The 27,408-nt window shown below is 38.3% G+C and overlaps 4 protein-coding genes and 1 long non-coding RNA gene across 9 annotated transcripts; 2 read left to right on the forward strand and 3 right to left on the reverse strand.

The window, feature by feature from the left end:
* The first annotated feature begins 124 nt into the window (after window positions 1–124).
* LOC124303853 (histone-lysine N-methyltransferase eggless) lies at window positions 125–6,710 on the forward strand. 3 transcript variants are annotated; one of them, XM_046761610.1, is made up of 15 exons: window positions 125–214; window positions 1,044–1,074; window positions 1,224–1,489; window positions 1,711–1,840; window positions 1,939–2,082; window positions 2,213–2,574; window positions 2,749–2,978; window positions 3,110–3,515; window positions 3,570–3,854; window positions 3,968–4,315; window positions 4,429–4,596; window positions 4,697–5,005; window positions 5,094–5,359; window positions 5,451–5,781; window positions 5,884–6,710. In XM_046761610.1, exons 1-15 carry the CDS (start codon window positions 140–142, stop codon window positions 6,088–6,090), a joined length of 3,558 nt encoding a protein of 1,185 aa, XP_046617566.1. In that variant the 5' UTR covers window positions 125–139; the 3' UTR covers window positions 6,091–6,710. The 3 variants fall into 3 exon arrangements, with proteins under 3 accessions (XP_046617566.1, XP_046617567.1, XP_046617568.1); XM_046761611.1 differs by lacking the exon at window positions 125–214 and adding an exon at window positions 480–751; XM_046761612.1 differs by lacking the exons at window positions 125–214; window positions 1,044–1,074; window positions 1,224–1,489 and having other exon boundaries at window positions 1,911–2,082.
* On the reverse strand, window positions 6,447–11,534 carry LOC124303856 (myotrophin). 2 transcript variants are annotated; one of them, XM_046761615.1, is made up of 3 exons: window positions 11,325–11,534; window positions 7,762–7,872; window positions 6,447–7,166 (listed from the first exon to the last, which is right to left on the reverse strand). In XM_046761615.1, exons 1-3 carry the CDS (start codon window positions 11,427–11,429, stop codon window positions 6,990–6,992), a joined length of 393 nt encoding a protein of 130 aa, XP_046617571.1. In that variant the 5' UTR covers window positions 11,430–11,534; the 3' UTR covers window positions 6,447–6,989. The 2 variants fall into 2 exon arrangements, with proteins under 2 accessions (XP_046617571.1, XP_046617572.1); XM_046761616.1 differs by lacking the exon at window positions 11,325–11,534 and adding an exon at window positions 8,504–9,220.
* A 1,291-nt stretch (window positions 11,535–12,825) lies between these two features.
* Window positions 12,826–16,336, reverse strand: LOC124303855 (uncharacterized). The gene is made up of 2 exons (XM_046761614.1): window positions 16,107–16,336; window positions 12,826–13,835 (listed from the first exon to the last, which is right to left on the reverse strand). The coding sequence occupies exons 1-2, from the start codon at window positions 16,225–16,227 to the stop codon at window positions 13,465–13,467; spliced, it is 492 nt and encodes a 163-aa protein (XP_046617570.1). The 5' UTR covers window positions 16,228–16,336; the 3' UTR covers window positions 12,826–13,464.
* Window positions 16,337–20,129: 3,793 nt separating this feature from the next.
* LOC124304087 (uncharacterized) lies at window positions 20,130–24,814 on the forward strand. The gene is made up of 2 exons (XR_006908054.1): window positions 20,130–21,338; window positions 22,993–24,814. It is a non-coding gene; the product is annotated as an uncharacterized LOC124304087 (long non-coding RNA).
* LOC124304081 (uncharacterized) lies at window positions 23,585–27,404 on the reverse strand. Of its 2 annotated transcripts, none has more exons than XM_046762072.1 (2): window positions 26,086–27,404; window positions 23,585–25,912 (listed from the first exon to the last, which is right to left on the reverse strand). In XM_046762072.1, exons 1-2 carry the CDS (start codon window positions 27,055–27,057, stop codon window positions 25,703–25,705), a joined length of 1,182 nt encoding a protein of 393 aa, XP_046618028.1. In that variant the 5' UTR covers window positions 27,058–27,404; the 3' UTR covers window positions 23,585–25,702. The 2 variants fall into 2 exon arrangements, with proteins under 2 accessions (XP_046618028.1, XP_046618027.1); XM_046762071.1 differs by having other exon boundaries at window positions 23,585–25,915.
* Between the last annotated feature and the right edge of the window lie 4 nt (window positions 27,405–27,408).

A 27,408-nucleotide genomic window follows, 5' to 3' on the forward strand; every position in this document is an offset into this window, starting at 1 on the left:
TAAATTATCATAACCAATCATAACTATTATTTGCTTCTCGAGGTGTGTTCGTGAAATGCAGGATCTCTTCCTGCTTCGCCGATTCGCTATTCGTCATTTCTGGCCGCTATTTGCCTACTAATCAATTTTTACACATTCTATGCTAGTGGGAAAAGTGCGAAAACAACAAACGCCATCGCGTTCGACTATTCGGTTGCGTACTAAACATTTTGGGGTAATTCGATCGGTCTTTTAACTAGTTAGTTTATACACATCCGGTTCGTAACGGCAACCCAGCTGTAACCCGACTCCAACTCGACTGAAACTCAATTCAAACCCGAACCTGACTTGACTCTAACCCTCGATGTAAACGCACTCAACGCAACATTTTAATTGGTGTTACGTGACAGTATTATTATCATACATGTAATATTTTATAAAAATTACTGAATCCATTTACTTTTATTTGAACTTTGTTTCGTCTTAGAGGGCGCTACGAAATCGGAAACATAAAAACCGCGAGCGTTGGCTCTCTCTCTGCTTACGCCGACCTGTCAGACCAAGGCAGTCAGGCAGTTCGGGCCACTTCGGTCAGTACATTGATACGTACCACGATTCATACATATGCATATCATGGACGAACCTACACATATACACATATATTGAACCTGCGAATGTTTTATTGCGCCGCGCTAAGCGCTCCGTTTACTCGTTTTGCACTGACGCTCATGACAAATAGATCAAAAAGAAGTTCCAATGATTAGTAAAAATTGTATTGAATTTGTGAATAATAACGTAATTTTATTATAAAAAAGTTTGTACGCATACATACTGCCGAACATGATGCTTTAAAACATTAGAAATAACGTTTGGTTGTTTCATTCTGTTTTGAAAATTTAACCTTTAATCAACTAGCTAGAAGATATTGAGTGATATTTCATACTAATGTGTGCGTGCGTGTATTTTATTATAAAATTAATTTCTTTGAGGGTCCATAAAGAGCACCCTCAAATATTTATTTATCAATTTCAATAGCCCGATATTTACGAATTTCTAACATACAGGCTTATGTAAATCAACTTGTAGCTGAAAAATGTAAGCATAATATTTTTTGTTGTAAGTTTTGAAACACTCAAATCTTTACAGAATTCACTTTCTACAGATTTTTATCATGTGCGGTATAAAATATTTCTTAAATATTACCTGTAATGAGTGTGCCAATTCTACACGAAGCTTACTTCCAGATTCGATTCTTACAATTATGGCTGGAGCTGAAGATATGGAAGTCATTGAGCTTGGCTCTGACGATGAGCAACCAGCTACGAAAAACAGAAAAAATAGATCAGCTAACAGTTTTAACAACAATTGTATTAACTTCAAGTGCAAGTCTGGAATAAATATGAAATCGGCACCTTCGTTTGCTTGTATATTTTATGGTTCAGCTGCAACAAAAAAAAAGAAACGATTCATATGTGAAGCATGCTTAGATGCTGCGCTTAGTCATCAAGAGGTCAGTCTTACTAGTCATCTGCAATTATAACACCAAGTTTATTTACTTTAAAGTTTAGTTTTGTTAAATCACAGTTATAGATGAAATTTGTCATTGAAAACTAGCTACACAAAAAAAGTAATTCTAAAACAACTCCACCTTTTGGACTTTCAGCTGTTTCGATTCTGTCATGTAAAATATATAGGTCTAAGCTGTGCAGTCATATTTGCTTTTATTTTCAGAGTCTAGTGGATTGTCTTTTGAATCGGAAGCCACTTTTAGAATGTGATTTTCCAGATCACACTATGGAAGTAGAAATATCAGATAGTGATGATTCGGATAATGATGAAGTCAATGGACCAGAGGAGGAAGGTAGCATATTGGAATATCTCTGATTCTTAAATTTAAAGAAACTCCGCAATCGAAGTAATTGACTTTTCAGATTCAGCGTTATTTTCAAAAATTTTCAGATGACTACATACCTGAGGATGTTCTGCTAGATATGGAAGAAAAGATGGATAGTGCTTTATCAACGATATTTAAAAAGTATGATATCGACTACCAAATTGAACAAGCTAATATTGTATTGAAGCAACAGTGGAATAAGATAGATGGTAAGTTCTCGAGAGTTGGAAATGACGGAAACCTTGAAATCTAATGTATTTCTAACGATTTTGTTCAGTATCAATATCACAGTACTACTACTTAACTATTCAGTGATGTGAACGAACAAACGGCTTGCAGAAACCAATGAAGAAATAGACAAAAGTTTATCGAAAATGATGTGCGAAATGGACAAGTTGCGGAATCGTCTATATGACGAGTTCAAACCACAGATTAAAATGCTTCAAGAGATTGATATAGATTCAGATTCTACAGAAATTCCTAACTATCCACTTGTCGCAACGAAGAAAGTCACTCAAATGCGTGCTCCACTAGTTCCAACTTCTGAGAGTCAGCCAGAAATTTTACCACTTGATGGAATCGAGACTCAATTAGTCGTAGTTGATTTGCCACCTGCTGGCCAACTGATTAAGCCTATGCCAGACGTTGGAGATCTAGTATATATCATGAAACACCCACTGATGTCATGGGTTAAGGGAAGGGTATGTAAAGCAAGGCATGGCTACATTTTCTGAAAAATTCAAGATTTTAACCTCAACAGTGATGATTGTTCTAATTTTGATATATCTTCAAAACATCAAGTCTCCAAACTCCCAAAAATTTACGAAAATCTTTAGCTGTTATAATCACACTGGAACGTACATATTGATATGCAGATCCAATCGGTGCAATCGCGAAGCCCTTCGCAGTACCGTGTTAAGATATTAACAAAGAAGAACAATTCTGTGGTAAGAACAGTGATGGGTACACAACTTGCACTAGCAATACCGAGTTCTGTTCTTATACCTGTGGGTACTAGAATTGTAGCCATTTTCAAAGATGTGAATGCTTGCGGATACTATAGTGGAGTGATTGCAGAACCACCTAAATCAACAAATAAGTACAGGTAGGAGTGCAGTCAATGATCACGTTAAGAGGAGAATCAATGAAATAAAAACTTTATCAGCTTTTCAAAGTTTTTGATTTGTGTAACTCAAAGTTGACTTGACTCGATTAATCTTTCAATTTATTGGACAGGTACTTGGTCTTTTTCGATGATGGATATGCTCAATATGTTATTCATAAACATATCCTAATAGTAAACGAATGGTCTTCTCGAGTATGGGAAGATGTGCCAAAAGAATCTCGGGAGTTTGTAAAAAAGTACATGGAATCGTATCCTGAAAGGCCAATGGTTAAATTGCAAACTGGTCAGGTGGTAAAGACTGAATGGAACGCAAAATGGTGGATTGCAAAAGTGATGCAAATTGATGCAAGTTTAGTGCAAATGTATTTTAATGCAGATGGAAGAACGGAGTGGATTTACAGAGGTTCTGCAAGATTGGGTCCTCTTTATGACGAATTACTTAAGGCAAACCTTAGACAGCATGGCCATCATGCTTCTCTTAACAACGCCAGTCATCGTTTCCCACCTGCAACAAACGTGAGTATAGCATGAATCTGCACATTTCCGCCTTACATTGAACATATTTTTCAGCGTAATAGTCTTCCCTATGTGGAATATACATCATTTAACATCGAACCAGATGACGAAGCACAATCTGGAAATCAAAAATCACAAAAAATTGTAGAAATACAAACCAGTGCAGGTGCAATTAGCGTTCCTGCGAGTACTACAGTTGCAATACAAGCCCCAACTCAAACACGCGCTGTTGCTAGAAAAAGTACTAGTAAAAAGCAACCCGCTATTGAAACTGCCAATTTACCTGTTACTATTAATGCTGGGACTGGAAGTAATATAAAACCTTCGCACAGTATTGTTGTAAGTTGTAATGAAACTTTGTCATTTTAATGAATGATGCTATTGATACAAGTGTTTTATCACATCACCAATGTACGATATGTTCTTCCAATAATGAAGTATTATTTCGGCAGTATTATCAAACGAAAAATAAGGTTCCGACCCGCGAATATGTACCCCACAAGTGTGGATCGAAGTGCGTTGAAGGAATAATGTCTCATACACCTGACAATCTCCGTGTCTATTCGCCTCTTTCAATACCATTGCTTTGTGGTTGGAACCGACAACTATGCAAATACCCAAAACTGAAAAAGATAATACTTTACCAAGCTCCGTGTGGGATCCGCCTTCGTACAATAGAAGAATTGCACCAATACCTCCGGGTCACTGGCAGTCCTATGTCCGTGGACTTGTTTGATTTCGATTACTGGGTACATTGCCTAGCCGAATTTGTATTAGACAAATGTTTCGTCAATATTAAGGTACATGTTACATCAATAAGTACAAGTAAATATAACTGACAAATTTCTGCAATAGTTAATACATTCTAGAATTGCGAATTTTTATTGAAATTCATAGACATTTCCCTTCTTAGGATCTCAGCTATGGCGTTGAAAACGTATTAATTCCATGTGTAAATGAATTGGATCATGCCTTGCCTGACACCATCAGATACAGTACGCAAAGGCAACCGACGGAAGGTGTTCATTTAAACTTAGATCCAGAATTTCTGTGTGGATGTGACTGCGAAGATGATTGTCAAGTGTGTATAAAAAAAAAGAAGGAATGCGGATTCTCAAATCCAAATTCATTACCTTCTACATGCGCAAGTGATCAAAGAAGTACTGAAATTTTATTTCCAGGATAAAGAAAAATGTGCATGCTGGCAATTGACTATACAGGGAGCTACCCTGGGTGGGAGAGTCCCCGACACTGCTGTTGGATACGTTTATAAAAGATTACCTGAAGCTGTAGCAACTGGCATCTATGAATGTAACTCACGATGTAAATGCTCCGTAAAAACCTGCCTGAACAGAGTGGTTCAGCACCCCCTCACTCTAAAATTACAAGTATTCAAAACAGGGTCACGGGGCTGGGGAATAAGGTGTTTGCACGATATTCCACTTGGATCATTTATTTGCATTTACGCAGGAACACTACTTACGGAACAGGTATATAACTTTGAATCACACAAAACATGAAAGTAAAATTTGGTAATATAGCAATTATACGCCAATCTATGAGCTATTCGTCCTATAGGGTGCTAACGAAGGAGGAAAAAATTACGGAGACGAATACCTTGCTGAACTGGATTACGTTGAGGCAGTAGAAGGGATTAAAGACGGTTATGAAAGCGACGTCTTGGATCCAGATATACAAAATGATACTGCGGATGAAAGTGGCAGAAAATCAAATGCAGTGAGTGAAGAAGATGAGGAAACAGCAAGGGAAACTCTAGACTCTGATGAAGACTTTAACATAGGAAAAAATATTGATCTTAATATGGACCCAGCTTCATCCATTAGGTGAGAAACCAAGTAGTAACCATAGTTAGACTAACGTATGCATATACATGTGCGAAAACGATTAATATCTTGATGTAATACGTTTTATTAGGAAACGGTTGAGAAAACGGAAGAAGAATGAAAGAGAAGATCAAGGTGGTTCAGAAGAAACTAGTGAAGATGGCAGTATGACTAAGGATTCCGAAAATGTTGTTTCAAAACCTATAGTCATTTCTCAAAATGAAAAAGCAGATTGTGATCTTATTACTATAAGTGACGATGATGAAGATATTAGAAGAGAGCCAAGCAGGTTTGAACCAAGCGTAAAACCAGCTCAATTAAGTTCCTCTCAATCAAAATCTGTGAGAGAATATTTCGGTGAAGACGAAGCTGTATATATTATGGATGCAAAGACAACAGGAAATATTGGACGATACCTTAATGTAAGTTCCTTACAGTATCAGTCCTGTTAAATTTTATACCTATTTGATAATCCCTGATCACAATTGCAACTATTGACATTTTATTCTATTTATTATTTTCAGCACTCTTGTGATCCGAACGTATTTGTTCAAAATGTATTCGTAGATACTCATGACGTCCGATTTCCTTGGGTAGCGTTCTTTGCCCTTAACTATATAAGATCGGGCCAAGAACTTACCTGGAATTATAATTACGACGTAGGGAGTATTCCTGGGAAAGTAATCATATGCAGATGTGGAAGCTCTAATTGCAGAGGTCGTCTTTTGTAAATTTATCTAATGTAAGACAAAGAATCTTTACATCATGTTTTATTCCTCTACTCCATAGCTCAACGACTCATTCAAGTGACAAAACTTTGGAGTACGAAATAATCACTTGATCTATATTTTAATGCAGATACAGCACTTAGTCTCATCCAGTAAAACCAATGTAAAATGTTATCCGGAATTTTAAATTCAGTGTTATGAGTTAATAATAAAAAGTATTTGATTTTTAGAACGTACAAGACAAAAAGAAGTGACTATATAATTTTTTGTTAATAATTACTATCAATATCCAAATCCTTCTTGTAGGATGTCAAAAAAAAAATGCTGTCAATGGTTGGTCAGTTTTAATTCAATCAATATTATAGCGCAAATCTCTTTTTTATTATTAAAAATACGAAGTACATCAATAAAGCGTACTATTATAACTTGTCCACCTAGCGAATTGTTCTCATTTTGAAGCTCTAGGTTGAATAAAATAGCAAACCTAATCAGCGAGTTTAAATAACACATTCAGATAAAAATTTCGTCGCATTTAACAATAGAACTAATGCAAGTAAAGTAACCATTGGTCAAAGCACATTGATAGTTACTTGGAGGCATCACACAAAATGTTAAAATTATAAGTTTTTAAAAAAATTAGGCAATATTTGTATAGCTATGCCAAAATAATTGACAGGTTTTCCTTTTACATAAACTCGTTGTGGATATTTCAGTAAACTCTACACCAGCATAAAAAATAATATATTATATAATCCTAATATTAGCGCTCATCTACCCTTCTTTAGAATACATACAGTAATCTATAGCAATTTGACATGCTGAAAGTGAATAAAAGCAATGGTAATCTCCTATGAGGAACATAAAGAACTAAAATTAAAACTTGACGATTATTTGATTCACTGCTAGTGAGATTTAAGCAGCTGTTTGATTTCGTCCTTCTCAGCTGCTTCAAGGTAACTCGTACCATCTGGCGTTGAACCATCAGGATTTGCCCCTCTTTCGAGTAATAATTTCACGCAATTCGTGTGTCCTTCCCAAATCGCTGCTAAAAGAGTTGTAATTCCGTGTTTGTCTGTTGCCTGTATAATTTATAACATTATTAGCACTATATCACCTCATGAAAATAGTCTTTCACTGTCCTACTTAAAGAATACTTTACACTAAATTCATTCAATACGATCACCCTTCTAATTATACTATTATTGTTTCTTCTATTCGTTAACTGGTCCACCAGGTATTCCCAGAGATAGGATAAAACTAAACTTTACACATCTATAGAGCAAGTGCGATTTACTATATTTTTTCATGGAAAATTTTGTCTACATCGTCTCAGAGCTAAATCCCCTCTTAAATAGCTTTCGATGAGCAAAGAACAGGTAATTATGGATTTGATCAGCATTAATCATCCACAGTGAGAAGGAAAAAAATATCAATCACGTAAGACCCTGACAATTTTTAGCAACCACTTTTCAGAAAAATGACAATTTTTAAACAATAGAAGTTTAAATGCCGAGTTACAAAGCTGTAACGATTTCTGAGATATGGCTTAGTCTGAAATTAGAAAATATTATTCCGCTAAGTCTGATCATCCAGAATCAAGGGATTTGCTAATTGAATACTGCCTAAGTATTCAGTACCCTCATGTAAGTAGACAGAAAAATGTATCAAACTCACATTTGCATCAGCTCCCTTTTCCAAAAGGTATCTGAGCACGTCACCTTGGCCATAATCAGCAGCATAATGTAACGGTGTTCTCCCATCGATCATTTGATTCACGTCTATATCCTGCCGGTAATAACATCATATTACGATCACAGTATTACAGTAACATGGCTTTCAATCAAAACTTATTTTCTGTAATGGCAAATCATTATGCTATTACATAAAAATAAGGGCTCTTCTAAAATTGCTGATTTCAATTAAAATTTTATGAAGCTGATAAAGTTGTTGATTTTTAAGTAGGATGATGATCAACACGCGTCGAAGCAGTGAAGATTTCTTCAAGTCTCGCCAACATGACTATTGTATATTGTTACTTCTCGGCCGTACTAGAAAACATGTTCTATAATTATTGATGGAGTGGTCAGAAAAATAAACCTGTCTGAATGAGTTGAAAATCCAAGAACTTGGCAATGTCGGACATACGGATAGTAGAATAGTGACAGATTTGAGAGAAACCCGCTATTCGTAAAGCTCAAGGAACGCCTGCGATTACGGATAATTCTGACAACCAACCTACAGTATTATCAGGATGACAGATGAAGAAATGAGTTCAGCTATTGACGTAAAAATGTTATTCCAGCTTGTGAAATTATCAACTCCTGGAATAAAGCTATCAAATTCAAATAGCGGGAAAGAAATTGTCGGCTAAGATGAAATTAAATAAATTATTTGCAGCGATAAATGTCACACGAACCTTGTTCTCGACAATGTCCCGTACTTGATCAAGATCTCCATTTTTGATCCCCCAAACCAGTTCGCTCATTTTTATTGTTGTTTAATAACGACTCTGAAATATCGTAAAAATACTGCGCAATATATATTTAAGTTTTTTTAAACCTCTTGTCACTCGACATGAAACGAAATTGGTTAAGCGTCGATTTCCACCGAGAACGTAGCTCCGAGTCAGGAAATAATTGCCCGTCAACGATTGCCAATATGGCAACATTAAAATCGACGTCGTATCGAAAATTTTCTTATGCCTTCAATTTTCGCCGAATGGTATGCCTGCTCTGTGGATAATCGTCGACACATCGTCGAGATGATTCAACTCCTCCAGCTCACTGACACATATCAATTTCAATACAGAAATTCAAATTATAAGTTTCTGCTTGTTGAAGATGCACGTTTCATCAGAATGAGAACTTGCAGACTTAGAAGAAATTTTATTTCATTCTATAGGTCCCTAATATCTTGAAGCGAACCGACCGATTGGAACGATATTCAAGAGAACTGTAAACAATGAAAACCCATTAGTTTTTCTTCAGAATAAATTCCTTAGTGTAATCTAAAATTGTGAAGGTTGGCAGTTGAGTTGGTCAAACAAAATGTTGACAGAGACGTTGATGCCATATCTTAGAAAATAAATCTAGGAAAACTAATGTTTCACAAGATGACACAAAAGTACCATTGAAATAATCCCATCATAAATATCGAATTTATATTTTCCGTAAACCAAGCTCTTCGTGCAGGAAATTAGCTGACTGCGTAAATTACATGGGGTAATTCCAATATTTACATAGTATACAGAGCAGCTTTCTACAGGAATGTCCAAAGGGTCCAAAGCGGAAGTAACGCCTTGCATAGGAAAATCCGAACAACATGAACCGATCACTTCTCCTTTCAGCAATGCAGAATACCGTAATCAACCGAGGTTCAGCCTTGATCTGGCCAACTAAAAGATATCGATGTATACATATGGGTGAGTTCCTTCGGTGCAGAAACAGATAACAAAGAGGTGTGGTGTGCGGTGGAGAACGAGGTTGAAGTGAATGCTGCTCTACCGGTGACTGGTTTGTATATTTATTATCGGACAAAGCATCAAAGGCGTCGAAGCTTTTTTAGGAGTTTGCTACTGTACCTCCGTGCGGCAGACACTTGGTAATTTGGATACTTAAAATTAAATCAATTTTTTATTAGCGCTATAACAAACACCCACCATCAGCGTGACCGGTTTTTTCTTCTGTCCCCCTTACTCACTTCCTTATTGCTTATTTTTTTTTTTAAACTAATTATAATAATGCTCCTTAACCAGTACACACGTGTACACTTAAACTGCAACGCACACACACAAATTACGAACCATTGCCAATGTAACCATGACATTTTGAATGCAAATATAAATGTTACGACTTTGATACATAATTTTTGTCAATGCTTTTATACCCTTTATCACATTCGCCAAAGTTCAATCGTTCTATAAATTTGGATGTCGAAATTCTTCCGTATTAATCAGTTATTATGTTTTCACTACAAGCCACTCAAATCGACGATAGCATAAGCGTACGGTATAAACTCGTGTATGTCTACATAACTTTCTTAATCACCTACGCACACGCAGCCTTTTATCGCGAACGATTATCATTCATACTCAAATTAAATATAATACTGACACAAAGCTTCCTGGAAAATATTGCACATGGTGTCTTATTGGTAACAACAGCTGCACAGATCTTTCATTCATTTGTAAGTCCGTACGAGGCAAGCTATATTGAAATGGCAGGAGTGTATAAGTATAGTTTCTCTCTAATAGCTCGGTAATAATTCGAATTGCAACACGAGGGTAATTCCTCAGAGTTAACTTTAAACCGTTTACTGCAGGTAACACGGATTGAAACAGCAGTACGATACAGTCGTATCGAGGAAAAAACATTGCAAGTATTAGAATTAGACACGTCAAATAGAATTGCACTCTCTAACTAATTGCAATAACCGAGCACAAAATGTAACGGCGCTTGTAATATAACATCTGTAGAAAATTTGACGTCGCTACAAGTTTCACGGGGTAATAGACCTCTACTCTTGAAAATTTTCTCTCTTCATCTCGTCTGACTAACAAAATTTCGTTACAATTATTTGTAGGGTGGAAAGTTTTACATATTCGTCCCTTGATCTATGTTCTGGTAAAAAATCTACTCGTGCTCTACGTAGAAAACTATATCTACCAGCTGTATACGAGACCGTAGAATTAAGAAATATCTGCAAGACACATATAATTCTCTCGGACAGAATGGAATATTACCCGATGGTTAGAGGCGGTAACAAGCAGCGGGGTTTTCACCAGGTGCATATTCTTTTCGCACCTTCTCAAACACAGGTCTCTCTGTCTCATTTCTATGCCTGAGATATTCCGCGTGCAAACTTTGTCTGGAATAGTTTGTCGCGAGTAATAATCGCTTTCGGAACATGGCCAGTTTGGATGAAGATTTTGTTCTCTTTGTCTCTTTTTTTTTCTTCAATGCAAATAAGATCATACGGACTGTCTATTTTAATTCCGAGGACTTGATATTGATGATAATGAAATATGTAAAGTAATCCACATTGAGGTTGAGCGTGATTGTCTCGGAAATCACTGCAGTATGCAACGAGCCTACAAATCGTTGCGGCAGAACAGGATTTGTATCGGTGTGCCCGCGCTGACTCATAATTCGATAGAGCTTTGCGTCATGCGTGTGCATATATATACATGTATAGTATACGCATATGTATGCATATAGACATGCTACGCACAAACTTACCATGTTCGGCGTTGTGATTCTTGAATAACTCTCACTTATGCCTCCCACTTGGCCGATGCACATATGTATAATACACGATGTAGGTGTTGCCCCCGTTTCTAGCATCTGCAGGAATATCCCCAAGACGTCTCTCGCAAAGTGAGTGCAGACTTACTAAAGTGTAGGTACTGTACGACTATACATAAGTAAAAAAGACTTTCACGCGAAAGTACGGGTACGGATCGTGAGGACCGTATGCCGTGCAAAGCAAACGTCTCAAGTGTAATAACGCGTACTTATTGCGGAAGGTGGATTGTAATCATGTTCATTTCTTTTAGTCATGGTACACAAACATGTGGAGTGGGTTTAATTTCTTGCAGACACAATGCACCTTACATACCTACAATTAATACGTGTGTACGGTATATACGACTCTGCAACGAGGAGCGAACTTTTACTTTAGCATCGAAAGGCGAACCGCGGTATAGAGAGGTGAAAAAAATAAATAAAAATTCACGGAACTCTACAAGCTGGATCACTTTCGATTCCGCTCAGCACCCGGTCGTGTACCGCTTATCCAGACGCCTTAGCTATATCGTACAGTACACTGGGTCGAATAATAAAATCAGGAGAATAAAAAAAAGCAAACGTTTATAATAAACTTTGTTCAAGCAATCAACGTACATATACGTATGTATGCAGGTACACGAAATGGCCCGACTTGCTTTGCTTTCGTGGCCTATTTCACGTTCGCGGTTCACGGTTCACGGCTTACGCAATCCAAATTACTTTATTTATACCCGCCTGTCTTGAAATTTAAATGTCGACTGTATCCTGAAGAAACGACTTCCTGTAAATCGTATTTCCAAGCCTAAACGACATCTTTTTCTGAGTATGTCAAAAATTACACAGCGCTCTTATATAACTGTGCCGAACCACTTTTGGGTCAAAGGAAACTTCAAATCCCTGACTGCAGGTGTGAAATTGTAATGCAATTTCTTTCCAAACATTAAAAAACATCACGCAAGTAGCACGTATTTCAGTTTTTCCATTTCAACAGCGTCACGTACAAATATCGCGCAAACAAGGTGCTACCTGAATTAAATTACATATTTAAAAACCTCCATGCGTGATCATAATATCCGCAAGCCTACCTAAACGCAATGAGGCGCGACCGTGACCGTGACTGGTACGTTTTTGTCACGGTGCGTTGTGGGCGGGATTGTTAAACACTTTAAATTTTCCTTTTTCATTGACGTTTGTATTCTCTGTAATGGAACAAATAAATCGATACAGTCGTAATCACAGCGTGAGCAAAACTATGAGTTTATAACGTTCTCTGGTTATTCACGAATGCGAGTATTCCAATATATTCTATCAATCGTGTGCCGAATTTTTTCTATCTCTCGCTGTTTGACGCTGCTGTAGATGGGAAGGAATCGAGACTAAATTGTAGGAGGGATTTGAAAATGACGGGTTATCGGGACGGAGCGACAATAATACAGAACAATACCCCAATGAGTATATTATTAAATAAGTATTAATTCAATTAATCACATAAAGTTACAATCACACATGTTTACAGTACACTGCAGCGCTCGTTCCAAGCTGCACATTGAACAGTATTTCGATATCTGACTGCGGTTGTGATAACCCCGAATACGTGGATGATTTGTGGTCGTTGTGCATAATAATGCATAATCGCACAAGGATACAAAATATTGGTCAATTTGCGACCGACTCCAGTCGGCTAAGATGCTATTGCAATATCAATACGTAATATGTATATGTGTATAATTCTAGTTTATAAATTCAGAGAGTCTTACCGGAAAATTCAAGTATAAGTATAATATGTAAAATAATCGTTGAAATCGTCTTCTCATGGACGGAATGTATGAGTGAGATTTAGTCAAGAAACTAGAGGACTCGTAATTTACTGTCACAATTGTTGCACGGTATCTAATGAATTTTGGGGCGAGGTCGAAACATCGTACATAATATATTATCGATTTTATTTACAAACAACGGTCTCCGGACGAAGTTTCATCACAGTACGGACGTAGAGTCAGATTCGTTGATCGAAGAATAACGCAGCGGAAGCCGTACCGTGCTGGGGAACGTAATGTTTGGGGGAAGGGCGAGAATTTTGGGACAAATAATTTTAAGCTTTGGGGGTTGTGCTTGAGGCAGCGGCGGCGGCAGCGGCGGCAGCCTTTTCTGCGGCTTCGACCTCAGCGGCGGTCGCCGGTGCGACGGTTGGGATTTCGGGATACTCGAGCTTGGCTCCCTCCTCGCACTCAAAGATGGGACAACAGTCGGGGAAGCTCGCGGTCTTGTTCGTCTTGTCGGAGAGCTTGCACTTGGGGTTGCTCTTTGGTAGGGGTCCGCAATCCTCGACGAGCTCAAGCAGTATCTCGGAGTTTCCTTCGGCGGCTACACAGGTCGAACGTCCGCAGAAAGGTGCGAGTTCCCAGGACTGACCAACCTCGATGGTAGCGCAACGGGTCGAGGCGAAGCAGACGCCCGGGAAATCTGGAACATCGAAACAATTCAGGGTCACTATTTGTCATTGCCGATCGACCGTGCGCCGAGAGGACGCTGATCCAGCCGTGGTATCGATGCGTATTGACGATCGAGAGGTATATTGGCGAAGAGATCTATATGGAGCTGCGGAGCGTGATGCAGTTGCACTAGAAACTCAAGGAGAGACACTTTCACTGCCATTATGCGAACGTTTGTGCGACCTACGTCGACTCGAGTCTCGTGTCTGACCGCGGATTACGCACTATTTATTAATCGGTAAAACAGCGAACGCGAACTGGATCTGCATGAGCGAAACGTGTGTGTACAACGCGCATTCTGATCGTTGCATGCATGCACGAACGTTGGCCGAGTGCATGGCCGTGGAAGTAATTTACGAGTGGGAGAAGAATGAACGCGAATGTATTTATCGATCTCGAAGTTTTCCTGAGGATTATACCGTAGGATCGTGACGATCTATCTGTTAATTCATAAGAAAACTCGATCAGTATATAGAATTGTTCTGTTTAGTTTTATTTTTTCAGCTTTATAGCCCGCGAAAATTAACTTTCGACTGGACGGTTGAAGTGAAAGGAGATTTTTGGATCCGTCTTTCTTGTCGCTAGACCAGATGAAGGTGTTTTTTTTTTTCTACTTTTTTACAGACCACGATGTCGCCCGCATGGGACACCGGTAGTCATAGAACTGCAACGCTTGAATAATTGATGAGATAATAAGTATATACGCGAGAAGCGTGACTTGGTCGTTAACATTCAACCATCGTTTGCGGAATGGAATAATCGTGTCTGGTCACGCGTCACGTCTGCACGGCTTCACGGAAGCTCTCAAATTGTTGGCGGAATGAAGAGCGGGTATCAGGATTTGTGTCTGGAGATACGATTTAAATCGAAATATCATATTTTGTACACATATTGCCGAAAAAACGAGTTTGACCAGCGGCTGTGAAATGAAACGAAGAAAGGCGAAAGTGCACGCCTGCGTGATCATATAACGGCGGCTGTATATAAGTGACAAAGAAATTTTCTCTTTGGCAATGATCATTACCAACGATGAATTTGCATTAACAATTTTGTCCGTTGACATGCTCGCTACTTCGAATACACCGACTTTCACGCTTGAAAGAAGGAGAAACCCGCGGTGATTTACCCGATCGTCGTTTGTTCGAATTGACATCACGCGATGATTTCACGTACGCGGCTTAACGCAAACTCGTGACACTTGAGAAACTGGGTCTGACCTTAAGGATAAGTATCGCGTACCGACGACTAACTTCAACTGGGTCAATGCAGTTTAAGATTTACCTAAGTAGGCGCAAACTCGCTCGTTGGAATGACAAGGATCGCTTCTGTGATAAATCTGAATCAATCGCTGATCCAGTTTTTTTTCCACCGGTTGATTGTGCGGAAATATACAGAAAAATTTGCTCGATGTCCTCCATTTCGTTCAGGGTCTGTTGCTTTGACTTGGCGTCGGAATAAACTACTTTGCATTCAATAATTCTCTCTGCTCCAGTTCAAGTTGAACGTTCTTATACCAATTACAGTTTTTAAGGTCTCATGATTGTCTACATTTTTATCGCATTCGGTTGAATGATTGAGAAAAAGAAACGGTCGAACATTATTCAGATGTGAAAAAATTGTAGACTCCCCTCTCCCCCCAATCGATCTGCATTAGTTAAAGAAGTATTAGAATATATTTTTAGTTTCAAAATACGCTCATCCTCAACCGTCGATTCCCCTTTTGCAAAAAAAAAAAAAAAAAATAATGATACAGCGATTCACTGGGTATTTTCGATGTCAAATCTCAATTTGCCTGTTTATGGTTTCCAAGTGGGTTCGATTCGAAAAGTGAAGAACAAGATATTGATTTAGTCGGTGTTTCTGGCATAGCAAAGGATCTCGATTTGAAAGGGCCTGCCTGAGTTGAGAGTTTGAACTCGTCGATCAGGTTTCAGTATTAAAAAGAGTGGATGAAGCAACGCGCGCTCTGAACAAGAAGCATGCAGGAAAAAACTATAGACGAGTCTTATACTTGGCCGAAAGTAACATGGTTGGCACTTTCTCTAATTGATGTACGCCGATAAAAAAGAGCATTACTATAACTGAGCTGCTGGTGCACGGTGTATAATTAAAAGAGAAAAAAAAGCACCGGGCCTTAAGAATACGTGCAGAGATTTAGGGAGCGAGGACCTATTACCGGCTCTGTGCGAAGGATGCGAGTTTTTCGATCTAACAAACGCACGGATACTTGAACAATACGTACCGCGAAGAACATCGGCAGGAATGAGCCTGCGGAAGGTTTTGGGCCTTTCCTCTTCCTTCTTGTCTTCGGCCGACGCGTAGAATAGCGCGGCAACGAGGGTGATGGCTACGACGAACTTCATGATTCAAGCAACTCTGCGTTGGCGAGTTAGAAAGAAGCAGAGGAGACGCGGAGGCCCGAAGTCAAAAACGATCTGAGTGTGCACCGATTAAGACTGGTGGGCCTGATCGGCGTCCTGACGTTTTATACTCGAGCCCTGGGCGACGCCTCGACGCCTCGACGCCCCCCAGGAGTCCCCACCGAAAGTATCCTCTTACCCTACCTTCAAGACCGCCAAACGCTCCCGGAGACGTCTCCTTTGCCGAGTTGGCGCGCCTTCACCTCCAGACTGCTGCGGGTAATCCGTGTCAGAATTATATTCACTAGCTCATCGATCGCGGTAATTTGCACTCGTAAATTGAAGAGAAAGATTACAAAACGCTACAAGTGCCATTTTTTTTTCCAAAAGTACGCATGTTAGGAGGCCAATGTTTACTGAGGAAATTTTTTTTCTCTCACTAGCAATTACAACCTTCTTCAATAATCCCCTTCAATTATCGTTCCCTTGCCATGTAATTCTGGTGCATTCGAGAGTGTAGATATCTAACTATTTTGTTTCGGGAAACATCGTTCGTCCTTTTTTGATTTTAAAACTTTAGTATTAAACGTATTAAGAAAAATCGAACATTGAAATAAGGTTTGATTCTGAATTCGGTTCAACCCTCTAATCTAGATGAATAACAAATCATATCGAGAAACGAGTCTGCGAATGCAGACAGGATATTTCGAAATCGATTTTACTGGTAATTTTTCCAACCATCCGGCAGTAGGTATAATTAGCAACCGCTTGCGAGTTGCATCGTTTGCTCAGTTTATCATTGCACACAAACTGAAATCGTCATTCGACGGATATATGACCGAAGAATTTCGAATCCCAACAATTTTCGTCGCATCCTGTGCTTAGTTTCTCAATTAGCACAATAATGCGAGGCGACCTTCGGACGAAAGTGCATGAAATTTACATTGCTGCAAAAATTGGGAAATCATTTTATTACACTTCTTGTAAGCATAATGAAAACGCCTTTTGTCCCTGAGAATGGCCGGTGATTCGAAGGAGATTAGATCGCGATAGCTGCGGTAGAAAAAATATTGAATTCTATAGTCCGTATACCCTTTATTGGTGAATCAAGAGACTGCTTGCTATAGAATTACGCCTTGATCTACGCAGCTAGCTAAGCTGGCAATCGGTCCAGTTCATCAATAATTTCTAAGCCACTATACAGTAAAAGTGGGTCGATCATCGTCGCGAAATAATAATAAATCCCTGCCAATTGAGGATTATTTCTTGATTTTCGAACCTCGATTTCACACCGTCTATATTTTTTAATACACTTTCTTTTCGCCTTATATACGTATACGTATATATACAATGTATATAATGCAGTCGTATATGCATATTGCCAATAAACCCGTCAATTCATTTGCTTGCATTGCTCTGCAAGAAAAAATGAAATGCGATAAAAAGTGACAAATTTCGTCCAGGTATAAAACGAGATCGAAAACTCCCGCATCTGGACCTGAAATTTCACAAACGTGATGGTCGATGATTCTGTTCATAAGCACATCGAGACGACGAAATTTTCCATCAAATTATCCATCTGTACATAGATTCACCATGTGTATAGCGAATCCAAGAACTAGCTTGAATTTCATTAACTTCCTTTTATACAATTAACCAGACGTTTCTTAGCTGCAGCAAGATCGTTTTACTTCCCGTCATGATCGGCGTGAAAGTGTATTTACGAATATGGCGCTTTTTGTCTGTTTGTTGAGTCAGGATCTCTTCGCGTCCAAGATCCTGAAAAATAAGAAATGAGTCATAGGTTCTTTTTTGTATCTCAAGATAGCACCCGAATAAATGCAAATACAACCGTGACATTATGTAGGAAAAAAATTCGTTTCTATACAGCGTTCAGTATGTATGCGTGTGTGTGGCTACTCAAGGAAATCAACGTCACACTGCTAAACCTGCGTAGTCAGGCCGCAAACTGGAAAGTAGGAAGGTGTAACCGACGCGATGCTCTGTTCAACATTTTTTGCATATTACTTTGTTAATAATGCAACAACAGTACACGACAGAGAGTGTTTACGATCTTTGAACACCTTGCAGGATTAGACCACAGATCAAAGCGACAACTGATTCGCAAAGCGAACTTTTTTCCATACGTATACAATTATACATACCTATATGTGTACCTGCGCTTTCAGATTTCCATTCGGAAGAACAAAACACTTGTACGCTTCTTTTCGATTCTCAGCATCGCGTTGTCTCCTCGAAGTACGAAATATCAGTGTAAACAAACAGATTACCAAATATTCGGAGATGCAAATTAGTTAATTTACGCCAACTTGTCTTACAACTTCGGTCGATCATTAGTGGAATTTTCCCTACTCGTGCCATGGAATTATTATCTACCACAGAGACACTTTCTTCGCATCTGCATCGTAACTTCTAACGTGCTAGTTTAAATAAACGTGTGTATATTCAGACTAACGTATCTCGTTCTGGATCTGAAATGACGTAAATCACTCGTCGTCGGTCTTCAAAGGCATGTAAGACATACACATAGGTAGGTCATGTGTACCTCTGCAGGCATTAATATGCCTATATGTGAATATCAACGAAGTAACGAATGATTCATATACGTCGCAGCAGGACTTTACGCAATGCAGGCTGCAGGCAGTCTGCAAAGATTTCGCATACATCATCCGTGAAGAAAAAAATGGACCGACATCCTCTTGTACCTGAAAAATTCATCGTTTTTTTTTTTACGCTGTATCAAGAGCGTAGAGACCGATCTCGTTTTACTTTGTCTTCGGAAATGACCTGCGGTCAAACGGCTTGTGGAAAAGGTGAAAGCAGATCGCACGGAAAGATCATCAAATACGCTTCCTCGCATCGACGAATATATATATATATATATATACCTGTATAGCACACGGATCTCACCTTCTCCTACGGATATATTTCTTGCCTGCAGTTCACAATCTGCGCTTCGTTTCTTTCAGGCTGCATTCGTGCCGTGGTAATAATTCTACAAAGACCCGATATAATATTTACGTGATATTCAAGTACGCGATGGAGGTAATTTTTTTCTCCTCTACTATTATTAGATTTTCGCATTCATTCGTCATTTCATTTTCGTAAGCACTTTTTACTCCATCGAGATAGAAATTAACTTTCTACCACTATTTAAGATCCACGACCGGATCTGTACACGGTTAATCCGTACAGGGAGACTATATCAATAAGATTAATGTGCATATTTACCGTAGGTGTATAAGTTCGTTATGTATACAGTCCGACGAAGATGCTTATATACACATAATATATTCCGAAATAGATATATTAGTTGTTACGTAAGCTGACTGTTGGCAAAACATATTTTCAATACTTGTGGTGGCTGCAAATATACCACATCTTGTAATTTAAGTTTAAGGTGTTGCTTTTGAGATAAGATTCTCTACAAGTGCATTCCCATATTCCGTTTGACAATACAACCTATATAAGTTGTGAAAGTAACATTATTATACTGTTGTTTACCCGCAGATCATGAGTATACTATACATGCATGTAAGTGAGATGCCTTAAATTTCGTACGATAAATTTCTAACTTGTTTCTCACGCTTGATGCATCGGGATTTTCTACCTATATATGCATAGATATATCTACTTATGTGTATTATATATACATGAGAAAGTGTGTATCATCAAGAGTGAAATTTCACAAGTATACACGGCCGTACGTGACTCAAGTTCATTGTTTTTTCGATATTCATCATCTTTTCAATTTCTCGTTTCTGCTTATCTGAAGATCATAATTTCTGACGCGCGCCGGAAGTAGCGAAAATCACGAGTGTGTAATATTAAATGCGATTTCGAGTGAAAACCGGAAATACATCTTGTCCTGACACTATCCGCATTGTTAAAAATGATGTCTTCACACTGTTAGAAATCTGGCAAATCGCATTAGTCCACTTTTCGAGCTGTTTTCAAATCCCGCTCCAGGTATGTATACATACATATACAATATACATGCCGAATGAGGAAACCCAAGGTACAATAACGTCAAAGAAGAAGATGAAGATTCCGATACCTACATAGGATCCAGCATACGTTTTATTGACCCCTGGTCGTAGCTTATAAATAATTTTGTAACGGTCTAATATCCACGATGCATGTCGTCGATGTAAAAATTCCTTCCTCTACGGGTTTGAGGTGAACGAAGAACTGGATTTAAAAAAAGAAGAAACAAGCCGAGTCTCTGCACAAACACAAATACGCGTCGGGTCCCTGAATCCGTGTACCTGTCGTGTCAACCCTCAGTGAACACTAGAGAAAGGATTCTAGCCGGCAGAAACGGGCTTTTGTCTCTTTGATCATACCCTCCTGTGCCTGGATCGATTCATTGTTAACAATCAATAACAACTTTGCGCCAACCCATACCTTCGACATTCTCCCGCTGGGCACGTATTGCGACAGACAGACCCGACACAACTTGATCAGGTCCATGCCCATCCTCTTCCTGTTACCTCTCTGTCGTTTTATCAACTCTCATTTTAAGCCGCGGTTAGAGCCCTCCGAACCTGTTACATTTTTAAACTCGAACGGCTGCTCGATTTTCAACGCGTATAAAACACAAACAATTAATCTCAAACAATTGCTCGTATAAAGAAATTGGCAGGTACAACTGCACTACGTGTAAGGTGGTCAAGAAATTTGTTCAAAATCGTGTGACAAAGACTTTAATACGAACACATACGTATGCCTGTCTGCATACGGCATGTGAAATTGAGTAATCGCGGTTGCATTTGATTTGAACCGGTATAATACAGTGGCTGTGAAGATTTTCTCCTCGTTAAACCTGCCAGGACTCGAAATATCACGCTGTATATTTCACTTTTCGTAATTCTCTTATTACAGGAGATTACGGTTATTACGACGAGTCGAACCAGTTGACAAACTTAGGAAGTGTCGTTCGTCGGATTATTATGCCAGCTAGTGTACGGATGCAATTGTGCCTGCACTGGAAGCCACTCCCCGTAAATTGACAACAGCGGGTCCACCTTCTGTCCGCTTTTATTCTACCGCACGGGGGATTTTCATATTTCGAACAATCGAGTACAACGAAGGTGATTATCTCACGCCCACAGTGATTATTCGCACGAAAGAACGGCTGCACTTTGCTGTTGGCTGTTGTATCGTGTACCTGGACACCGTGAGTTCAATGACGAGACGACGACGACGACGACGCGATGTAATTACTCCACCAAGGGATTAATTACCATTAGCAATTCTTCGAGAGGATTTAATCGCGAATACTACGCCCTTGGCATAGTAAGTCCTAATTGGGGGGGAGGGTATTATATGGCTTGCACGCAGTTTAACGAAGTGCGTATATGTATACATATATGCTTATTCGATCGACGAACTATACCTGTAGAGAGGCACCTATATGAGGGAATTTTTCCCCCTTATACCAATGGAGAAACACTCGTGCTCAGCAACCACATCACCGGCGTTGCGTAACCCAGAAATTAGCTTCACGTGAAATTTGTCGTCAATCGTCGAACCGCGTAGATATCGGTTGTTATACTCGCTGCTTGTAATTCATTCTTGGAAGTAGACGAATCGGCGGAAGCCAACTCAATCGCAACGATTGATTGTATAATCGGGCAATTCTGAAAAATTCAATCCATGCTGTAATATCGCTAAGTGCAGCAACGCATGTACACAGCTATGAGTATTAAGACGTCAATGCAAGGATTTTTCAAAGAACTTTTTAACCGCACCTTGTATGCAGAAACGCCAATACATACGCGAGCAAACATAGTCTTATTTAATTAACTTTATGCAAATTTCTGACATTCCCCTGACTTTTTTATTACTACACCTATTTACATGTCACCTACATGGAGGTTTCTATTCTAAACTTTATTATCATAATAAAAACAACAAATAATGACCGAGAGAATTATGGAGTCGATTGGTAAATTCTGATTAAACAAGTGTGATATTAATTCTAAATTATACCTGTATTCTACAAGGATTGAAATAAATCTACATTATTTGTTAATATTGAGAGGTCAGAACTATACCGTTGAACGTAAAATTGTTGTAGTCATTGTTGCAAAGCATCCCAACGCTACAGTTTTCGATATTTATCGCAATATTCAACTCGACAACTATCCTCTGAAAATGAACATCAATTTAAGCATCGACTTATTGTATAAGTTCTGTAAAATTTTGTCAAAAATACAGATAACGTAACAGGATGCACTTTTCTTCGCAATAATCATTGCCATTGGACGTCAAGTTATGTTTCTATAATGTACGCGACGAATTGTCGATTAAAATTATATTTTAAGCGGCTAGAGAAAAAAATGACAGGAAATTACGCGATACGTATATAATGACAATAGCAATAAAGCGGCCACGTATAACAATAAGACACTCGCGTGTAGAATTAAAAAGCAAAGAGACAATGATCGGATGCATGAGACGAATTGAAAGTAGTGGCAGATAAGTTTGACCTCAAGCGTTTTGTGTTGCCGGTAATCGGACGGAATGATTGTCGTCTATAAGCTGCCTAGTCGTTTGACAACTATTATTATTGGCATGGGGCGTCATAGTCAGTCTCTTATACACGGTCCACGTCATGGTGAGCCCAATCTCAAGCTTCCATTGTTACTTTTATAAGTCGGTCTTATGGAGGCGAGAATCCTTCACCTCAACGTCAACCTTGAAGGGGGCAATTGACTGAAGCACGTTTCTCATGGATTACAGGGAAAAAGAAAAAGACGGAAAAAAGATACATACTCTATACGAATAAATGTGGGGCCCATTACACAAGTTGTTTACAAAAATCATCACGTTGTATCGACCGGAAACGACCTTCGTTGGAACCCTGCAAGGAACCCTGCTGAGTTTGCGCGTCAAAAATGACAAGTGTACAAAATTGAAACAACGCTAGCAAAGAATCAAAATTCGTGGAATCGATATTTTTAAAAAACAATTTAACGAATTATGTAAAAGACATTAAACTTCCTCGTTACTGCCAGAGTTTATCTCGGTGCAGGATAATTATTGTCGGTATAACAAGCGCGTAGGCACATGTGGGATTTACCTCTATTGCAATAGTAAACACGACAGGAATTGAATGCCGAAGTAATCGAATGAATCATTGGAATTCTTTGCTTATTTTATGTAATACAACGCAGGTGCATGAGATGATTATATCCTGTACGTGAATGGTGTGAAAATCTGATATAAAACGTAATTTTATGATAGAGGACGGCAGAAAAAAAAATCACACTACCTGCAGACTTTGAAAATCCGCGATGATAGTTTCAGTGATTTGAACAGACAAATAAAAGTCTTTAATAATGAATATATATATTTTTTATCTATTATATTAAGACTTATAATTGATATATACTCTTGTAAGATATTTTAATTACAATTATACTACTTTTACAGCGAGAATTGAACGTACGCAAATAATGTACAGTAACATCAAAGATAATTCACTTTCCGAGTACGGGGCACGTTCTTATCTGACTATAACTCCATTCTCGAATAACAACTGATATCAATATGATACAGACTGTCTGTATTCCAAAGTCTGGAAAACTTTAACTTCAATATCTATACAAAGAGAATGAGCAGAAAACTTTTGCTATTATAATGTCTGATAATCTTTCCTCGCGATATTTACACAAGAATGTCGAATATTCTTTAAACAAACACAATGATGATTTATTTGCGATAATTCTTTTATCACTGTATCGTTTCCTATCTTACGTATGTATACCTATGTATAAAATAACACTATCTATAAATTTTACGTTTGTCTCTTCAATCTTTAATCACATTGAATATTCAGTTCAGATTGGGAGTTATTTTCAAACATAAGTTTCGATTTCAATTAACACCATGAGCGATACCCACATATAACATGCTAGGTACACATGAATAACAATCAAAGCACGACTCAACAAACTGATTTTGGTGTCAAATATCTCGATATTGAATTCTACTCTACTTGACCCCATCTGTGTTCGACCCCTCGCATTTTATTAATACATTATTTGTATCCATGTTTTCCGATAACATGTAATAAAATTTATATCGTATGAGGCAGAGGAAAAAAACGATTAATGAATTTTAATAAAATTCTAATTCGAACTTGAATTTAGTATATTAACACGGTGATAATAGGGTATATGATTCATTAGTGAGTGAAAATAAAATATCGTTTACGTACATACTAATAAATATGAAAAGGGCGTTAAGAATGAATTTTTCTTTTTATGTGTACAGAATTAAACAATAATATGGTACATACAGATTCTAAGTTCCTAAGTATCTTTGAATATTTGAATTACAGCAGGTCATCATATATTATATTTATATATTAATATTCCTAAAACAATTTTATTTTTACAGCCCATGTAATGTCCACAAGGTAAAAAAAATATGCTAATTAAATAGATACATCATGTGCTTTGGTTTACGCATACGAAAATAGAGCTTGATTACACAAATCTTAAACACGGAAGAAGGTATTCAACTAGAACCCATATACCCTATGACACGTGAAATACGAGCAACTTGGCAAAAATATGAGATTAGATGCTGAATTTCAAGAGACATACGGTCTGTGCTACATTGTAGATTTATGTCTCTGATATTTGTGTATTTGTATGCACATATGTATAACGATCACTAAATCTCATGCTGTACTTGATGTGGTAACTTCAAAAATAAAAGTTTGAATGTAAGCTATATGAATTCATAAAATGCGGGTGTATACTGGTTTCCATCATCTTTTAGCAATTTTTTAGATTGAAGTTTATCAACATAGTCTTTCAAACTTATATGATATAAGATTCAAATTCGTTTCTGCTACAATTATTATTTCTGAACCAATTTTTCTGGCCATGAGAAACGAAATCTTTCAAGATAAAATTGGGTATAGCTTCAAATCAAATTGGACGAAATCAGCTTCATTTCAAGTTAATGAGACTTTTTGTGCTAATCCAGAAAATTAAATTCAAAGTTATATTATAAGTGAATTTTGTTTTTTAATACACATAATAATTTTGTAAGCTTTGTTGTGTCTGACAGCAATGATGCTTTACAACATAGAAAGTAAATTGCTTCGGGAGCCGTTACCTAGGGTTTATCATACGTATCATAAACGCAGAATCTTGACTCAAATTCGTACACAAAGTACGTCTTGGTTAAAAGGTGTGTATATAATTTGGGAGACAGTCTGAATGATTGAAAAGCTACTTCACTGTCAATTTTAAATGCTCTTGAAGTTGATCTTTATCCCTTTCTTTCAGGTATTACAATAGTCAAAATAACGGGAAGAAATCGAGAGAAAGAGCGATAACTAAAGAAAATGTTCTATTGAATTAATACCTATGTTCTATCCTATAGCCTGATATTTGTGAAATCTTAATAATTCACACCACAGTCGGTGCCCCTTCTACAGATCGTTAGCAAAACGGTGCTGCCAAATTTCAATGCGATGCTGAGGTTTTAAAATTGGATCCAATATTTTGGACATTTTGTTGATCAGGTCCTTAAATCTTGCTCTGTCACGAACCATTGCTTCCCATGGACCTTTCCGAGCTGCTCGATATGCATAATCCCATGCAATCATCGTATGAATTACAGGGTGTTGCGAAAACCGTACCTGCTTTAAAAACATACCAAATTTTCAAACTGTAGAATTCATGGAAAAAACAAACTGTGCTACATTTTTTTAATACTCCATGTGTCATCACCAAATTACATTGACAACAATGACCAATTATTGTTCACTATACATCTTGAAAATTATCAAGAGAGTATGGAACTAAATATTACCTTTAATTTTGATCTACAATTTCCAGAGTCGCAATTTTGATCCTCATCTTCATCGTCAGTCGTAGTATAATCATATTCGGAATCTGAACTATTTTCAAAAACAATGTAACAGCTATCCTCAGAGTCAACGGAACTGTCCGAATGAAGCCTACTTCTGTTAATGTTCATCTCTGATTCAGTCTCTTCATTTTTGTCAGTACACGCATAGGCTGTGACATCTATCGGGCATTCAGGTACGTATCTGTCGTTACAATTATTAGAGATCAGACCTTGGTTGCAGTTTGTTTGTTGTTGCTTCTGTTTTCTGCATTTCACATTGAAGTACCCGAACGTCAATGGAAATTGCGAAGTGCCAGTGTCGACTTCTGCACCATTGACTCCATAGCGAAGCTGTCTTCCATCTTCATCGATACATGGTGTACTCTGTACTTCCTTATCGTTTTCACAATCTCCGAGTTCTTCGAATTCTTTGAGGTCATCCTGAATGTCGGCGGACAATCTCTGCCGAATTTGCTCCTGTCTGTGTCTCGACTGACTAACGCCAGAGCGACGAAGCTGGGATCGACCACGACCCCTGCCTCGCCCCCTTGCAACATCCATGGGCATTTGTTTGTGACAGTGCACCTTGGGTGAGTATGGCCTTTTGGCTGGTATTTCAGAGTCCGGGGATTGAGATTGAAAATTGAACAAGCTGGAGACCCCGTTCATAATTTTTAGCGGAAACTCCATGAGGAGTGACATGCCAATTCGACAGGTGGGTGCTATGCCAGTAAAATTACCGTTTCCTAGATTTCTCAAATTTTTTACAACCGCTGTTGGGAGACTGAGATCATTTTCCGTGTTCAAAAACGTGGGCCGATCACTAGCCACCGTATTCGAGACGTATAATTCCTGGTAGGACTCGTTAGGCAAACTCATAGAAACGTCGTCTAATTGCTGTTTCATTTCCCTCGGCGTATTTTCCGTTATCATGTCGCTGCCTTTTGTATTTTTTTTTACCGTCTCGTTTTACAAGGACGTCTCTCCCCCGCCTGACAATCGTATAAATCTCGATGTATATCTTGGTTACCGTATGAACTCTGACTTCTCAAATATCCGCAGCAGTAATTTCCCCTCTTGTATTCGAAATGACTCTTATCCAATGCGGTCCAGACTTCTTGACTTGTATGTACGAAAATTTGAAGCGATTCCATCGTAGAAAAACACATTTTTAACTGCACTGAGTAATACGGAAAACTATCAGGCGGCCATTTTTCACTTGAGAATTATCTCTTGAGCGTCACGCCAGGCAATGCCGTCATATCGATACATCGCTAAGACTAT

The sequence above is a fragment of the Neodiprion virginianus genome, chromosome 4, assembly GCF_021901495.1.
Source record: "Neodiprion virginianus isolate iyNeoVirg1 chromosome 4, iyNeoVirg1.1, whole genome shotgun sequence".
In the NCBI taxonomy this organism is placed as follows: Eukaryota; Metazoa; Arthropoda; class Insecta; order Hymenoptera; family Diprionidae; genus Neodiprion; species Neodiprion virginianus.

Coding starts and splice junctions, on each gene's coding strand:
- LOC124303853 (XM_046761610.1), top strand. CDS start 140: ATGCTAGTGGGAAAAGTGCGAAAACAACAAACGCCATCGCGTTCGACT. Junction 2,083..2,212: donor ACAGTGGAATAAGATAGATG/GTAAGTTCTCGA, acceptor AACGGCTTGCAG/AAACCAATGAAGAAATAGAC. Junction 4,597..4,696: donor ACTGCGAAGATGATTGTCAA/GTGTGTATAAAA, acceptor TTTTATTTCCAG/GATAAAGAAAAATGTGCATG.
- LOC124303856 (XM_046761615.1), bottom strand. CDS start 11,429: ATGCTAGAAACGGGGGCAACACCTACATCGTGTATTATACATATGTGC. Junction 7,873..11,324: donor GAATCACAACGCCGAACATG/GTAAGTTTGTGC, acceptor TATTACCGGCAG/GATATAGACGTGAATCAAAT. Junction 7,167..7,761: donor AAAAGGGAGCTGATGCAAAT/GTGAGTTTGATA, acceptor TAAATTATACAG/GCAACAGACAAACACGGAAT.
- LOC124303855 (XM_046761614.1), bottom strand. CDS start 16,227: ATGAAGTTCGTCGTAGCCATCACCCTCGTTGCCGCGCTATTCTACGCG. Junction 13,836..16,106: donor TCCTGCCGATGTTCTTCGCG/GTACGTATTGTT, acceptor TCGATGTTCCAG/ATTTCCCGGGCGTCTGCTTC.
- LOC124304081 (XM_046762071.1), bottom strand. CDS start 27,057: ATGATAACGGAAAATACGCCGAGGGAAATGAAACAGCAATTAGACGAC. Junction 25,916..26,085: donor ATTGTAGATCAAAATTAAAG/GTAATATTTAGT, acceptor ATGTTTTTAAAG/CAGGTACGGTTTTCGCAACA.